Source organism: Pezoporus wallicus, unplaced genomic scaffold (assembly GCF_028554395.1).
Source record: "Pezoporus wallicus isolate ANWC-B61680 ecotype Strahan unplaced genomic scaffold, APGP_CSIRO_Pwel_v1 contig_8013, whole genome shotgun sequence".
In the NCBI taxonomy this organism is placed as follows: Eukaryota; Metazoa; Chordata; class Aves; order Psittaciformes; family Psittacidae; genus Pezoporus; species Pezoporus wallicus.
In genome coordinates this window covers 858,276-874,453 of record NW_026636761.1, presented here as the reverse complement: position 1 = coordinate 874,453, position 16,178 = coordinate 858,276, and the positions used below count along the sequence as shown (strand labels likewise).

The window sequence follows — 16,178 nt, the reverse complement described above, 5'->3', positions numbered from 1 at the left end:
TGCCTAAAAACTAAGCTTCACAAGTGAGTAAAACCCAGCTGCAGAAGGGTTTTGCACACTGCGGCACATCAGGCTTGTAATATTCAGGAAGTACCAGGCAAGTCCAAGTCCACCAGGGAATTTTGTTGAGGTTGCTCCCACAAGCCCTCCTCTCTGGGCCATGATTCGAGTGTTTGGGGCAGTGATGCTCCAGGTAGTTGTGCCCCCTCACTCTGATGTGCCACTCTGCCCATGGGGAGCTGTGCTGGCACAAACCCGGGACAACAAGTTGGGAAAACCTTGGAATTTTTGAGGGGTTATATTCCCTCTGGATGAGTTTGTTGAGTGGGGTCACAGCACCTCACACAAAGCAACGCATCAGTGCGGCTTTCATAGAATCAGATTGGTTTGGGTTGGAAAGGACCTTAAAGCTTATCCAATTTCAAGTCCCCTGCCACCAGCAGGGACACCTTCTGCTAGACCAAGCTGCTCCAAGCCATGGGGACAGGAAACAGCCCTGCTGCACCCAGCCCCTTGCACCATGAAATTGCTTTTCATTGCTCAGCATCAGTCTCCGCCTACTCCCTTCACCCAGTGCTGAATCCCTCTTTGGGATTCGGAGGGATAAATCCAAAGCCAAGTGTTTTCTACATTATCAGGTCACCCAGGAGCACAGTTTGTTCTTTATACTTGTAATACTCACTAGAGGGGCTGCTATGTAGATGAAATCACACCAAAATATGTTTTCAACAGTCATGCTTGCTGGGTCTGGATATCTAAGCTGCACGAGTAAACCAGTGAAGAACTGATCAGATTGACCCCATGAAATCAAGTGTGGAGTGGGACAGGACCAAAATACACCTCCCACTGAGGACATGTTAATAAAACCAACCAACCACCACTCAATACAACCCCACAAACAACAACAAATCCCATTATTTTCTAAGCTTTGATGGTGAAAAGTGCCAATAAAAAAAATGAGAAATTGCCATCCTCCATGTGTTGGTCCGATCACCACTGGTAAAGGTTCTCTGCCCTAAACTCTGAATGATTATTTATGAACATTAATATTACTATATTCTGTGGAAAAGGTAATACACATGCGGGCAGAGCACAGAACAGCAGTATACACACTTCTGGTCTTGCTTTCCTACCCAAACTGTATCTGCAGGGAGATTTATTTTTATAGTGAATCAGGAAAGTCAAATGATTCTGCTTTCTAAATGATTCCACTGTCAGAAAAGGTGGTGGCCTCTTGGGTGGTGTTTTAAAGCACCCTGATATACTTTCTTCCCTCCCCTGTTTCCTGAAGGAGGATGTGTTTTAACAGCCTGGGTTTGCTTCAAGAGGGACAATAAGAAACAGAAAATCCACTTTCAGAAATTAAGCTATAATCATTTCACCATGAAAACGCTTTGATCCTGTCAAGCCCATTAAGCTCCCTTATCACAGGGTGCTGCAGTGACTGAAGATACTCCAAGGAGTTACACCATCAGTAACACCTGGAACAGACAGCCAGCAGAGAGCTGCAAGGAGCAGATACACCACCTCAGCAAGGAGCCACGCTGTGATGCTTTCCCCCTAAACCAGCACAATGAGATGGACCATAACCTCCCTCCATGAGGAAGGAAAATGCCTCCACCACAGGGGACTGATTCGACAGGAAGGCAGGAAATCCAAGCCAGGCTCCCCTACAACTCCAGTGCGATCACAGCCCGGCAAAGGAAGGCTCATGCATGGACACGGATGGGGATGCGGGAAGAAAGCCAAGCACTCCACAAGAATCCCTCCCTCCTGCCCAGGCTGTGGCAATGCTGGGCCTGATTCATTACACACGGATGCCAAGGTACGCGCTGGGATTCAGAGCATGAGATAACACAGTGTCAACCACCAAAACCACCCCCAAGCTGCGGTGCAAGGCTGGTTCTGCTTGGTGACATTCCTACCAACACTGACTCAGTGATAACTGTCTGCAAACGCAAGGATCAGCAAGAGCAACACACAAGGGCTGTTAAATAAATGGATGAGAATTTCCTAAGCTGGAAAACCACACAAGTCCCCTGGTGAATACATAAGATGCTACACACAGATAGCCTCATATCCTCTGTATCCTTCAAGCCAACTGCACAGCTCTGTCACTGGTACCCCAAACAGAGGTGCACGCTGTGCAGGAGAGCACAATGGGGAGATGCAAGACCCAGCTCTTGGGCTGGGGCTGGTATTTCCAGAAGGCAGGAACCCCAAGTTAAGAACTGAGGTAGGGAAGGCGGTGACTGAATGAAGCTTGAAGGGCAGCCAGAAAGGCAGGATGAGGCCCAGAGTCAACACAGACAAGAGTGTAAAGGAAAGAGTGGAGCTGCGATGACCCGAGCGTAGCAGAAGCTTGATAGACCATGACAAAACACACTTTTAAAGGCCTGGGCCCCAAGAGGAGGCTGTCAGCAGGCTCGGGACACAAACCCACGAAGCGAGAGAAGCAGACAGGACGCGTCCATCTGGGAGGCACGTACAGCCGGCTGTCAGCAGTATTCATTCCTAGCAAATCTGCTGAGACATTACAGTCCTTGAGAGCAGGAATGAGACCTTGCTGTTCATACATATTGAGGGTCTTCTTCAACAAATTACAGCCTTTTCACCTCCTACTGCTGGTTTTAACCACAATTTTACAGCACTGCTGAGCTCTCCAATGGGTCAGATTCCTCCTTCATAAATCAGCCTGGCTGCTATACCTACAGGAGGGTATCCTGCCACGGCAGTGGGGCAGGAAGTGAGCGCAATGCAATCTGTTATCTCTGCACTGTGATTCCTTCCACGCATCCACTTTGTCTTCTGCTGTGTCACAGCAAGACTGCAATTCATTACTTTGATCACGCTGTGCTCCGGATGGCACCTGGATTCCCAGGAGGAGTCCCAAAGCAGCGCTGTGATTCAGTTCAACACTAACACCGACTAAATGACAACTCTTAATTACACCAGAGCAGACTTCAAAATAAGACAGCAGCAGCTTTTATTTTAAGGTATTAACCATAAGAACATCTTCATTTCCCCTCTAAATTAAGTTTTTACTAGGAGATATTTATGTTTGCACACTACAAGGTTTCATAATGTAACCATCTCCTGCTAATTACTGTTTATATGAAGTCATGAATCACTGCTAGTGACTGTGTAAGAAGTTGTTCTCAGGTATGAATAGCTCTGGTCCAGGCCAACACAAGTAAAATTCCCTTAGTAATTTAAGGGAAGGGTTGGAAAACAGGCAAAAGCATGGAATGACATTCAGCTCCTCCACAGCTGACCGTGGGGCAGTCCCAAGGGAAGAAGAGACCTCCTGTCTCCCTACAGAACAAACATCCTGTGGTCTTACAAACTGTGCTGGCATTTTTATCACGAGGTTTCTAGAGCAAGGCAGCGCAGAATACATCTAGTAATGTCTTTGGAGGTACAGCACATGCTGCTGTCTAAAGCTTCTCCTTACCCTACATTCTCCCCGTTCTCCTTTTTCCCCTGTAAGAAATGACGATAAATGGCAGAATCGTTGTTGTGCAGATTTAAGGCATTCAAACGTTCCCGACTCTTGAGCACATGTGATGGAGCAGCTGCCTCTCTGTGCCAGTATTTCCTTAGTGGCCTTCACAGGTTCCCTATGCCTGATGGAACAAGGATTTTAAAACCAAGGCAGGTTTCATGTTTTATTTCAGACTCATCACTCGCCCATTCAGTGAGATCATGCTCAGCCTCTCCTGTCACTGCTCCACAGCACAGGCCATGAAACCTTCTGTAACACAGGCAATGGCTGTTGCTTCTGTTCTTGGCTGACATTATAGAATCATCTAATGGTTTGGGTTGGAAGTGACTTGAAAACTCATCCAGTTCCAACCCCTGCCACAGGCAGGGACCCCTTCCACTAGAGCAGCTTGCTCCAGGTCCCTGTGTCCAACCTGGCCTTGAACACTGCCAGGGATGGGGCAGCCACAGCTTCTCTGGGCACCCTGTGCCAGTGCCTCAGCACCCTCACAGGGAAGAGCTTCTGCCTAGGAGCTCAGCTCAGTCTCCCTTCTGGCAGGTTAAAGCCATTCCCCTTGGCCTGTCCCTACATCCCTTGTCCAAAGCCCCTCTTCCAGGTTTCCTGGAACCCCTTTAGGCACTGGAGCTGCTCTAAGGTCTCCCCTTAAGGAGCCTTCTCTTCTCCAGGCTGAACCAGCCCAGCTCTCTCAGCCTGGCTCCAGAGGAGAGCTGCTCCAGCCCTCGCAGCATCTTTGTGGCATCCTCTGGCCTTGCTCCAACAGGTCCACATTCTTCTTGTTTAACACTAAGAATCCCTGATGTGGCTTCTCCTGGTCCTCCAAGTGATGAATCTGTCATCTTGGGGCTTTTGTAATTGTTTTTTTTTCATTGGTTGTGGGCTTTTGGCTTGGTTTTGTTGTTCTGGTTGTGTCTCTTTTTGAAAGTTCACTCTTATATCAGCTTGCAGGTCCCACTCAAGGTCAACCACTCTGTTTACTCCATTTACAACCCCTTAGTGACATGGTAAACATCATCTTTCTCCAGCCAGCTAATCACAGTTATAGACATCTGGAGCTGGAATAGTGGGTATGGCAGAAATTTGGATTTTATTCCCAAAATTGCTACTAAGCTGCTGCGTGACCTTAAAATATAACCTCTGGAAGAGGAAGGGGAAAGAATAACCAGGATCCAAGCAAACCCCAATGACGTGTGTATTTCTGAAAGCTTTATCTTTACAGTTTTGGTTTGGTTTCCTTATGTAGGAAGCAGAAGAAAGGAAGTTTGTTTCTGCCCTGGGGAGGGAAAGCACCAAGCAAGAATCATCAAGATTTACTGTCGTATTTCCCTGCTTCACTAAGCAGCCCCAGACTGCTCAGGGAAGGATTAATGTGCCTGTGGATGATCAATTTTAGGTCTGAAAACATTTACAGCTTTTGCTACGAAATGATAATCCTTTCCTCACCACATCCCATGGGAAATGGTAGCAAGCACTAGATTTTTTAATGAGGATGGGACAGGCGAGAACCGCTGGAACAAGCACATAACCAGCAAACCATTACAAAGCCAGAAACACATTTAAAAGCAAGGACTCTACTGAGCAATGGTTGATGAGAGGCCAAGAGGCAAGGAGCAGAAAATAGCCAAGGAAGACAGGAAACAAACAGAAGGCTCTTCCCTGGGAGGCAGCAATGCTGCCTTAAAGCACTCACTCTTCCTAACTGATGAACCAAGGACCTGCCTGCCGATCCCAGCGAACCAGGGCAGGGCGAGTCGTTGGCACTGCAGGTTGGGTCTGGCTCAATACATGCCCCAGTGCATACAGAGAAACTCTCTAGGAATGGGGCAATGGCTACAGGCTGCTGCTCCTCCCCAGGCTCGTCTGCTGGAGCTGTAACAAGACACACTAGGGAAAAAAGAAGAGAAAAGACACCCAATCTGACAGCTGGCAGAGCAGAATCATTGCAGACAGACAACAGGGAACTTTTACTGGTGTCCCCAAAATGGGTTTTAAACTTTACAGAGAATGCTGACAGGTTTTATACAAGGCTTCTGCCTTTCGGTGGTAGAACAAGCCCAAAAAGGCAGCAAGACTATTCCAGCCCCTATTTGGGACATGGACACGTTCTGTTTTCCAGATCAGATTGGCAGCAGTACTTGCTGTGCCTCTTCCCTTCTACTCTTTACCCTTTCTTGGTGTGAAGTGGGTGAGGAATTATTCAGTTTGGCAAAGGCAGAAAGGAGAAAGCAGATGACAGGAATTCAGATCTCTCACATTTTAAAATAGTATTTACTAGTGGGAATAGAAACGAGGGCAAAAATGGCCAGCTCAAACATCAATATGAAATCTCAGCAATGGTTAGAACCAGATTAAACTTATTTTTGATCAAGTTAAGAAAAGGTCTCAACTTTTTTGGCAGGCAAACCTGCCTGTGCACAGCAAAGAGCACAGCAGAGGGATGCAGGACCTGCCATCCCTCCACACCACCACAGAGCACTCTATAATCCTTGCTCCTGCAAACTAACAGAGCATAAAAGCCTTTCAGAAGGGGACCACCACGGAAACAAAACATTCCTGATTACTTGGTTAAAGACACGCACACCTACATGCACCTGGCATTAAATCAGCCTTGTATCAAACCCAATCTCAACCCAGGATTTTCAAGAAGTGTCTTTAAAGATACAATAAACAGATTTGATTTTGTTACAGCCCCACGCTCTTCATGAACCAAACGTTGTCGTGTTTGTGTTCAATCATGAAAACCAAGAGAAGAAATTGAATTAGGTAAAATTTAATCTATCCTCCTGGCTGCAACTGGTTTCCCACACAACTAATGGACCTTTAAGCAGTCATGTCTAAAGTTCTATAGTCTACTATAGTACAGACACTTTCACCTTTCCCCTCAGGTCCTCAACAGCTTCCCATACAATGAAGATAACAGGAACAGAGTTAAATCCTCCAATGATAGCACCATCATCTCCTTAATCCTTTCAGAAGCTTCAGCGAGGCTGTGAGATGTGCACAGGAATGGACCAGCCATCACACGCTGCTCACAGGGATCCAGGACCAATGGTCCCCAGTTTCTAACTCTTGACACAAACCTGCCTCCTTCTCACCTTCTGCCACACTGAAGTGGCTTCTATCCAAATTAACAAACCCGCATAGAAAAGCTCACCTTCTTAAAGGTAGTGCAAACAAGTGGTTTTCACTTGTGCCTTTGTAGTACAGGGGTTTGGGGCAAGGCACCACCACTCTTTTGAAGAGCCCTCAACCGAGCTTTCAGATTCACAATAACTTTAATAAGAAAGGCTGAGACCTTCAGCTTCAGAAAGACGTAACAGAAAATCCTACTTGTGTTACCCTTGGGGTTGTCCCCCCCATATAAGCATAGACCCTCACTTCTCACCCTCCACAAGATCCACAGTCGATTGCGGTGAGTCCTGGGCTGCCTATGCCCTAACTGTCACAGCACTAAAGTCATGGTTGCCACCTTTGTTCACCTTTAATACACCCCATGGATGCTGCCTTCACTTTTGCCCCATGCTGGGCTGAGAAATGAGACTGAGCTACTTTGATAGATCACTTAAAAGTTGTTCCAATGCTCATTTCCCATCCCACCATAAAAAGCAAATGCGCAACCACGTCCTCAGGAAGCAGAAAGTAGAAATACTCCAGTACTTATTGTGTCAATGACCCTGGTTTTAACTGGATACCACCTATATGGTTCAAGTCAACCCCTGCTGTAATCCTATTATGCAACTGCATTGCAAATTGGGGAGAGGGGGAGTGGTTGTAACACAAACAAAAGAGAAAAGCTGCAAAAACAGCCAGGGTAACACCCTTGTAACATCATCCCTTCGCATTCAGTTCTGCAGGGAAGAGAGGCCCCATATGCTCTGCCTCTTCTCCCAGGGCTGTGTTGAAAGATCCAAGGGCACAGAAAGGAGGCCCAGCACGGCTCAGAGCTCCTCCACAACACCCAGCCTGAGCAATGCCAGAGGCAGGGGACACAGAGGTTTTAAAGACCTAAAAAGTTCACAGAAGAGTTCAGTCCTGTAGGAAAGATCAAAGTTATTATTCACGTGCATCTGCCCGCTATTGGGTTTCTGAAACTTTAAATACGTAAAAGAAAGTTCTTTGGAAACTTCTTTGATTTTAGAGGGTAGAAAATTCTTCAGAGCCACTAAATGCATCTGATAAATACAGCCCCTCGTTCCAAAGCGCCTTCAAGTGGGTTTGCCACAAGAAGCCATTTGTAGCTTTTGGATTCCTAACCCATGAATTTCTGAGGACCATTTCTCCGCTGAATATTTGTGAGTTGAGCAACAGTGCCTTGCGATAGGCCCCAGGAAATCAGCTGCTGCCTTGCGTGCTTCTGATTTGATGAGTTAGCACGGTCCTCCTGGCAGGAGGATTATTTTTACTGCAGCAACATCCAGCAACACAAAAGAAGTTGGAGAAGTCCTGGGATGGACACAGCCCCGCTAGCACAGCGAAGGGGCTGGGGTGAAGAACTTGCCTGAAGTCAGGCCAAGCAAGACCTCAGCCCCAAGTCCTCCAGCACAGCACAGTACCTCCATCACCCAGGCTTCCAATGTGAACTAGACGGGTCCATGTGTTTAACATCTACAAATGACCACGGGTATAAGTCAAAAATCACCTTTTAAAAGCAAACACAAAGAATTCAGTTAAATGAGTGGAGAGCAAAGTTTGAAGAGAACAACCAAAGTGAACTAACAGCTCATGTATGAACGCACGCTGAAAATATTTTACTGATGGGCTCATCTAAACTTTCTTCCTGCGCCTGGGGTTGAGTTTTACCATCCCCCTTGTTCAAAACAAGGGAGAATCTTCCCTGGTGAAGCAAGTATGAAGCCGAGGCCTGAAGATAGGGCTTTGTTTATGGGCTCGGCAAGAAGATCACTTGACATTTTACAACCATAAATGGTAGAGCCGCGCTCCCTTTGTATACTGCTCCTAATGAAAGTCACCTGGGGTCCGGATGCCACGAACACCCCACGGTCCCCTGAATGCCAAAGCCCAGCCAGCACCAAACGTCTCCCCAAGCCTGGCCCCAACCCGCGAGCAAGGGATAAAACTCACGTCTGGGATGGTGGCAGCATCAGGCCATGCCCTTTGCAAGCACAGAACCCCCCCCCAGCTGATGGTCCCTTGGTCCCTCTGGGTACTCACCTTCCAGGTAGCAGCTGGAGGAGGAGGAAAGCCCCTTCTTTGATTTGCAACCCACCAATTTCAAGCAAATCTCCAACATTTTCATTTGTTAGAGTTTGGCTTCGGCTGTCTGGTTTCCCTTCCCCCCCCCCCCCCTTTCAGCTTCTTCTCGCGCTGTGGAATTATCCGGTAAAAGTCTTTTAAAAGTCTAACAAAAAAAAAAAAAATCTGGGAAGAGTCTCAAAAATCCAGGAAAAGTTTAAAAAGAAAATGTCCAGGAAAGTTTAAATCAAAACATCCAAGAAAAGTTTAAGAAATCCAGCGCTCTGAAAAGCATTACAAGGGCGAGCCCGGGAGGCGGAAAATCCTGGGGCCCCGCATCTCCTCTCCCGGGGAGTTAACTCCAGCCATGTTCCCTCCTTCCCAACTCTTTTGGCGGGAGAAAGATGGGGGGAAAAGAAAGGAGAGGAATAAAAGAAGGGAAATAGAAGAGAAGGCAAAAAGCCAAACCAACCGAGTCGGGCAGAGTGGCTGCTGCCCGCAGTCGGCGGCAGCTGCCCGCATGCGGGGCGCTGGGTGCAGGCAGGGCTCTGGGACTCTGCTGCCAACAAAGGGCCCCCTTCAGCCCTGCCTGCTCCATGACATCAGGCAGGCGAGCAACGCCCTCGCTCCTTAACCCTCCTCCTGCCTGCACCCTGCTGCCTCCTCTCCCAACAAGCAACAAGTTCCCCCAGCCTGGGGAAGGGGGAAAGGCAGGACTGAGCGGTAACAGCACTGCTGCTTTGGTGTTTGTGGTGCGTGGCTCTGTTATTAAACCAAGTGAATTGTAGGCAATAGCCAACAGTTCAAAGCGTGTCATTTCACAGTGTATTAAGGGAATTGTTCAAATACCGTGCCATGCAACAGGGAAAAGCAAACAGAGCTGTGCCCATCTGTAACCCAGCACAAAAACTGCAGGGGAGCTGGAGGTCCTTCCCAAAGGATGCTGTCGGAGAAGCTCTGTGGCAATTACAGGCAAACAGATTGAAATCTCAGCTGATGCAATGACACTCACAGGATATGACTCCTCTTGCACAAGGGGGCAAGTTTTCACTCTCCCACTACCAACTATTCTTTTCCCCTGCAAACTGTGCCTTTCCATTGCAGGTTTCTCAGGGCTACATGTTAATTATTGACCCCAGTTTTACATTTGTATAGATTACTTTTTAGTATCATTGTGTGCCTCCTTTAGAACAGCCAGCATTTTTGTTAGATACTTGCATTCTCTATGTGTGCGTGTGTGAATATATATATATATATAAAGAATATATATTTATATATAAAGGAGATCCCTGCAGTGCTCAAGGCCAGGTTGGACAGGGCTTGGAGCAACCTGCTCTAGTGGAAGGTGTCCCTGGCCATGGCAGTGGGTTGGAACCGGAGCACTTTGTGTGTCACACACAGGATCAACAAAGCAGCAAATCTTCATCTTTGTCCTAGGAAACTTCCCTGCACAGCTAGCAGTGTGTTTTGGAAAGGTTACTGACTAGCTAGTGCTCTTTTGCCCTCAATCTTTTCAGACATTTAATACTTGAGGGGAAACTCTCTGTGTTTCCAGCATCTGAGGACCATGCTTCTGAAACAGCAAACACTGCTCAGACTCCTTAAACACTGCTTTACAGCAATACTTTGCCTCAGTTCTTCTGATCCATGGGGTATACACATGAAAGACGGCTTGGAAGGAAATCCTTACTCTCTCAACCCATACTGAACTGCAATAATAGCATTTGCCTTTTTTAAACTACAAGTCACATCAGTTCTAGCAAAGAAATAATCACAGCAAGGACAGCTTGACGTACAAAGCGCTGTCACACTTTTCCAAAGAGGAGATGGATGTGGGTATCACCATTTAACAAACCAGGGAGCAGCGAGGGAACTTAAACCTCTCCTCAATTTAGAGAGCCCAGAGAAGAGAAGAGGCCACAGACCCAATCCCCCACCTCTGGCAGCTTCCATGCGCATCAGAAAGACAACGATGCGGTTCTCCCCACGTCTCCCTTTGCTTCTGGAGAAGGATTTCTATTTTACGGGAGCACGAGAGTTTCAAAAGACACCAGCACCTCACTTGTTCCCTGCCTGCCTGCCTTCATTTGGGAATGCAACAGAGAGCTTGTGCAGAACTGCACTGGGGAGAGGGGAAAATAAAAGGAAGAGAAGTTCAAAGCAGATTTGGAGGAGAAAGGTTACAGAAATCACAGGAGGAACTCAGCCATCACGTGTTTAGGCCCAGTGTTGGCGTTTAGGGAGCTAGGGATGAAGAAACGTTGTAAGAGCAGACCAGGCCTCTTGCACACAACTTCTTTTCCATATGAGGAGCATCCTTATCCTGCTTCTCCTTCTGCTGCAGCTGCAGGAATGCAGAGTCCCCAGAGCATTCCTCCCGCAGTACAAAGGCTGCCTCCCCTGAACACCACCCAGCCGCTACAATTAAGGTTAATACAATGAGCACCACTAGAATTAATGCGGATTACATTCCTGATGAACTCCTGGGGTGTTTATTCCCGAAGAAGAATGCCTCATCTGAAATGAAATTAACCCGCCCGCAGAAGAACCTCACTGTAGGAGAAACGCATCCACTTGGGGAGTTACACACAAAGAGCTACCAATTAATTCCCTTTATGTTTCCATGCAGACAAGCTTGTGTGGTCCCTCTGCCACAAACATCATCCTTCAACGTTTCCTCCTTTGTACTATGGCAAACCAGGCTGTAAATACTTTGAGCAAACACCCTCTGCCTTTCCTGAGTGCCATGAAATTAACTGGTGAAGAAGAATAAAAGCCACACTGCCAGTGTCACGGGAACTCTGCTCCTCTTATGGCTGACATCTATTAATCCCTTTCATGCTTGCCTGTCATATAGACATCTCAGAATAAAATCAGTTATGAAAAGCATGCAGCCTTTGGACTACAGAATCCAAAGGACCAATGCAGCCTTCAACTGAGGCTCTGCTGCTGAATGACAAAACTATTTTGGTTGGGAGCAGACAGTCGCCAATTGTACCTCCTCCTCCGAGGTATCTATTCCAGGTTGTTCTGGGCTTTCTGCACCTAAACTTCAACCGAGCATCCTGGGCAGCATCAAACCCTAAAAGCCTCTCCAGGCCCCAGCTGGGTGGTTATGAGAGCCCAGGGACCCCTTCAGTCCCCTCACCCCCTGCTCCAGCATCAGCCTCTGCTGCAGGGGAAGGAGGGAGCTGGGCTCCATGCTCCAGATGTGGCCTCACAAGCGCCAAAAAGAGGGAAATAATCACTTCCTTCGACCTGCTGGCTCTGCTCTTGTTAATGCAATCCAGTATCCATTAGCCTTTATTGGCCATGCTCATACAAGAGCATAAACCTATTTAGCCAATTGCCTTCATGTTTGAGCTGCTTCTAGCAGAAAACTATTTGTTCTTTACTTTCTTAAAGCTACCCGAAGCTTGAGGAATGATTCTTCCAAAAGGGAACAATCACACACACACACCAGCAGCAGTGAAAGGACTGGACTCCATGAACAGAAAGTGAGTTTTGGCACGATCCCATGCCGTTTGCAGCTGGAGTGAATTGCGCTGCGATACCATTAAAAACAGCTTGAGTGCTCATCACCCATTGAAAAGCAGAGCTTCATTTTGTTTCAGAATCCTTTTTTGAAACCCAGAAAGAAAACAGTTTGCAGCCCCAAACACCGGGTGCTTTTTGATAGGCATGTTCAGCTGTTGTGGGATGGAAAAAGCCATGTGAAACAGAAGCAGCACAAACCAGTGGTTAAAGCAAAGGAGTACAGGAGGGCACCAGGAAGAAAGATTCTTGCTTACAGTTATGCATTACCTGCGCTTTATCCTGCTGTTCTCTAAATGCAGCTGGGAACATCCCCACATGTGTTAAAGACTAACTCTGTGCCAGTTATAAAGCACTTTGTTATCTGAAGCAATGAAATGTAGAATCACTTCACTTCTAAGATGCATTTTTCTTAGTAAGGGATAAGGTTCCACATGATTTTGGGCATTCACAGGTCACTGTCTTGAGGTTTAAGAACAGGTCCATGCCACAAAGCAGTGCCATACCACACAGCTCTCTTCTGATAGCATCTTTCACAAAGTGGAATAACGCATTCAAACACCATTACCTGATTACAAATGTATGTGTATATGAAAATGATCAAAGAAGCCTATGTTGAAATCCACAAGTGACCACAGGACCTGGTACAGATGCATCCATAACAAAGCTGGGCTTTGATGTAACAACAAACCATAAAATCCCAGACTGGTTTGGGTTGGAAGGGACCTTAAAGCTCATCTAGCTCCAACCCCTGCCACGAGCAGGGACCCCTTCCACTAGAGCAGCTTGCTCCAAGCCCCTGTGTCCAACCTGGCCTTGAACACTGCCAGGGATGGGGCAGTCACAGCTTCTCTGGGCACCCTGTGCCAGTGTCTCTGCTTGTCTGACACATTCCAGTTTTCCTTTGTTTTCACATCCTCCATCATTAAACACCTCCATCCACTCTTGCATACAATGTGCCAAACGTTTGGGTAGATACTGGTATGTACTCGATTGAGAGGACTAGAAGCTTTGAAATCCTGCCTGCTGAGCTCTACCTTCTTGGCATATGCAGCACAACACACAGTCTGGTGGAGTCTTTTAAAACTGTTTGTAATGAGCACAGCCTCAGTGGGTCATGCACGTTAAGTCATGAGAGCTCTACTATGGTATGCCAAAGAAAGCACGGCACTACGCGAGTCCAAGGCTGGCAGGGTTCCTCCTGAGTGCACATCCCACACCCAGCCATTAGAAGCCACCTCTGATTTAAACAACCATCACTTGAGTCAATCACCTCTTAGTCTCCCTAATTGTTCATTGACACCTTGTAACTCCTCCAAACCACAAGCAAAGACAAGTCTTCCAGGATACTCCAACGTTCCCTGCTGACTTGGCAATGGCAGCACTACGCAGAAAGGGAGTTACGTTTGTGATGTAGCTGTAATACCTGCCACGTAACAGGTACAGGGGGAGAAAAGCCCTTACTGGTGTCTGCACAGGGAATGACTACATCAGCCCAGTCAAACTTTCCAAGTTGGCTCATGCACTTCAGGACAAAGGCCAAGCGCCCAAGACACTGAAGGATCTCCGACTTCCACTTATTTGGTGATCACCGGGAATGAGCAATGCCCCTGGGATTAGTAATACCAGACAAAGACAAAGAGGGCTCAAGTGGTTTTCTGGCTCTGCCTTGCTCAGACGAACCTTTGTGCCCTCAGTGATCTGTGTAATGCCACCCCGAGTTTCTCTAGTGCTGCCCTACCTCAAAACCACTCCACCAGTGATGCTACTGTCTGTTTTCTTCCAGCTCTTATGTAGACATCCCTCCTTTTCCAGCTCACATGCAAAGCATTTCTATAGAGACCATTATTATACTTTGCCATTAAAGCTCTTCCCAAAACTCAACCGGGTTAGTTCAAATAGCACATTGAAAACAAAAGCCTCTTTCTGTTATTTTGACCATTCGACAAGGGACAATATTGTAAATTAAAGCCCAACCCACACATGAATTTGAACAAAGGCTAGTTAACACCTGAGGGCAGAGAGTGTTTTCCTTCCTTCAGATACCATCCAGCACAGCATGAAAGGCCCTGCAAGAGCACAGAGAAGTATCTGCACATACAATGAAATATTAACACTTCTTGCACTTCACACATCCTGCTCCCACAGGAAGAAACTTCAAAAAGAGAAAAGAAAGAAACAACAAACCCAGGTTACAGAAAGTCCACTGCAAACACCACCAGAAAACAGGGGATTTTGCAACAAAACATGTGCATTTGTTGGTTTTAATCCTTGATTTAACAGATGTTTGTTATTTGCACTTTTCCTGAGTGAAGGAGGCGGCTGGAAGCAGTGGGAGTTCAGAGATGGGATGTTCAACTACATGAACCTCCTCTCAAGCAGCAGGGCAGAAGGCAGAGAGTACAAACTGAATCCCTACAATGGTGCTCAGTCCTCACCATACTTATGTAAAGAAGCAAGCTGGGATGCGAGCTCCACAGGGAACTGCCTGGGGTGTTTGCATTTGAAGCCTGCGAGGTTAAATTCAAGTCCAAAGGGGCTCTTCACAAATCACTGGGAAAGTTTTGGGCCTCTTCCATTAAATGCTTTGTGAAACATCTGCAGGCAAGGAAAAAAAAAAAAGAAGCATCTTGCACTATTCAGATCTGAAAAGATAAAAATGGCAGAGTACCTAAAACCCACAACCACCACACAAACTTCTGCTCACTATAACCACCCAACTTCCAGTGCCTGGACAGTCTGTTAAGGCCCTTAAAGGGTGCGGAGACTCAAAGTTTCTGTGCAATAGGTAGAGTCACATCAGTTTAGGGATCCTACTGAAGTTCAGTAATTTCCTGCCAGACCAGAGGAGAGAGGTTACAGAGAGCCAGGACACAACCAGTAAAGATACATACTTGGAAAGTATCAGAAAATAAATTTTAGAGGCGTTGCTTTGCCAAACACTGACTCAGATGTGGAGTGGGAGCGTTTCCGTATTTCTTTCAAATGAAAAGGCAAGGAAATGCAGATGAAAAAGTGAAGTTAAAACAACAGGTTAAAAGGGGGAGCTCCAAGCTGGTGAGTTCAGGGGCTGTCTTGTGTAATTCTGACCGCACTGGGCAGGAAGAGCCAGGAGGACCAGTAAAACATGGTTCAGTCCTGACAGCAAGGAAGTGGTTAATTTCTTCCATTCAAGAGCTGCAAAATCTGCCAAAGCAGAGGAGCAGGCCTAAGAGCTCAGATTACACGTGAGGAGGGGGTGGAAGGGGAGAAGGAGAAAAGAAAACAAGTATTACTGAGCCACTGCTGCACTAGACCCAGCAGGGATTGGGAGGCGCATGGAGGAGGTGAGGTCTGCCGAGCATCACCGCATGAGGTGCCTGAAGCCTGGTTGTTATCCACATCTCATCATCCACATTGGGGGAACATCAATGCACACTGAGCGCCTTACCCCTGGCCAGTGTGAAAACCCCTTTTGTGCATCAGCTATTGAATTAACATAAGTGGAATCGCTGGAACTCCTGTCTTGCCCTCTCCACCCAAGTCATGCAGTTGGGCTGCATCTTATCTCCTAAGCGGAGAGTTTAATGTGGGGCACGGGTCTGTGAACGTGGCCAGCACACTTGTGCTGCCATGCGTATAGGAGTCACTAAAGTACTTGAAAAGCAAAGGATAAAATCCCTCCTGCATAGCAGACATAAGGAATAACCCGTCAATAAACAAATAATCCATCAAACCCAGCAGCAGTTCAGCTCCTTTGCCTTGGAGCTGACCACACAAAGGAGGTCTCACAGCAGTATAGACACTTTCACAGCAGTATAGACACTTTCACAGCTATTTTGGGGTGAGGGAGGGCTCCCTGCCCAGCCAGACACTTCTCATCTAGTCCCTGCTCACCTAGGCTCTTTCAGCATTGAGTTCAGCAAAGATTACAATCACTTTCTGAACTGCGTAACGTTGAGCAACACAC

At 47.0% G+C, this 16,178-nt stretch overlaps 1 protein-coding gene across 2 annotated transcripts in view; it reads right to left on the bottom strand.

Moving 5' to 3' along the window:
- ABL1 (ABL proto-oncogene 1, non-receptor tyrosine kinase) overlaps nucleotides 1–16,178 on the bottom strand; it is a 78,472-nt gene that overhangs the window by 23,840 nt on the left and 38,454 nt on the right. The window contains exon 1 of one of the 2 annotated variants that reach the window (XM_057401546.1): nucleotides 8,675–8,866. The exons of the other annotated variant lie outside the window; for it this stretch is intronic. Coding sequence (XP_057257529.1) covers nucleotides 8,675–8,759 — 85 coding nt within the window. The 5' untranslated portion in view covers nucleotides 8,760–8,866. Of the gene's footprint in view, nucleotides 1–8,674; nucleotides 8,867–16,178 lie in introns of those variants that run through there. 2 annotated transcript variants of the gene reach the window in all.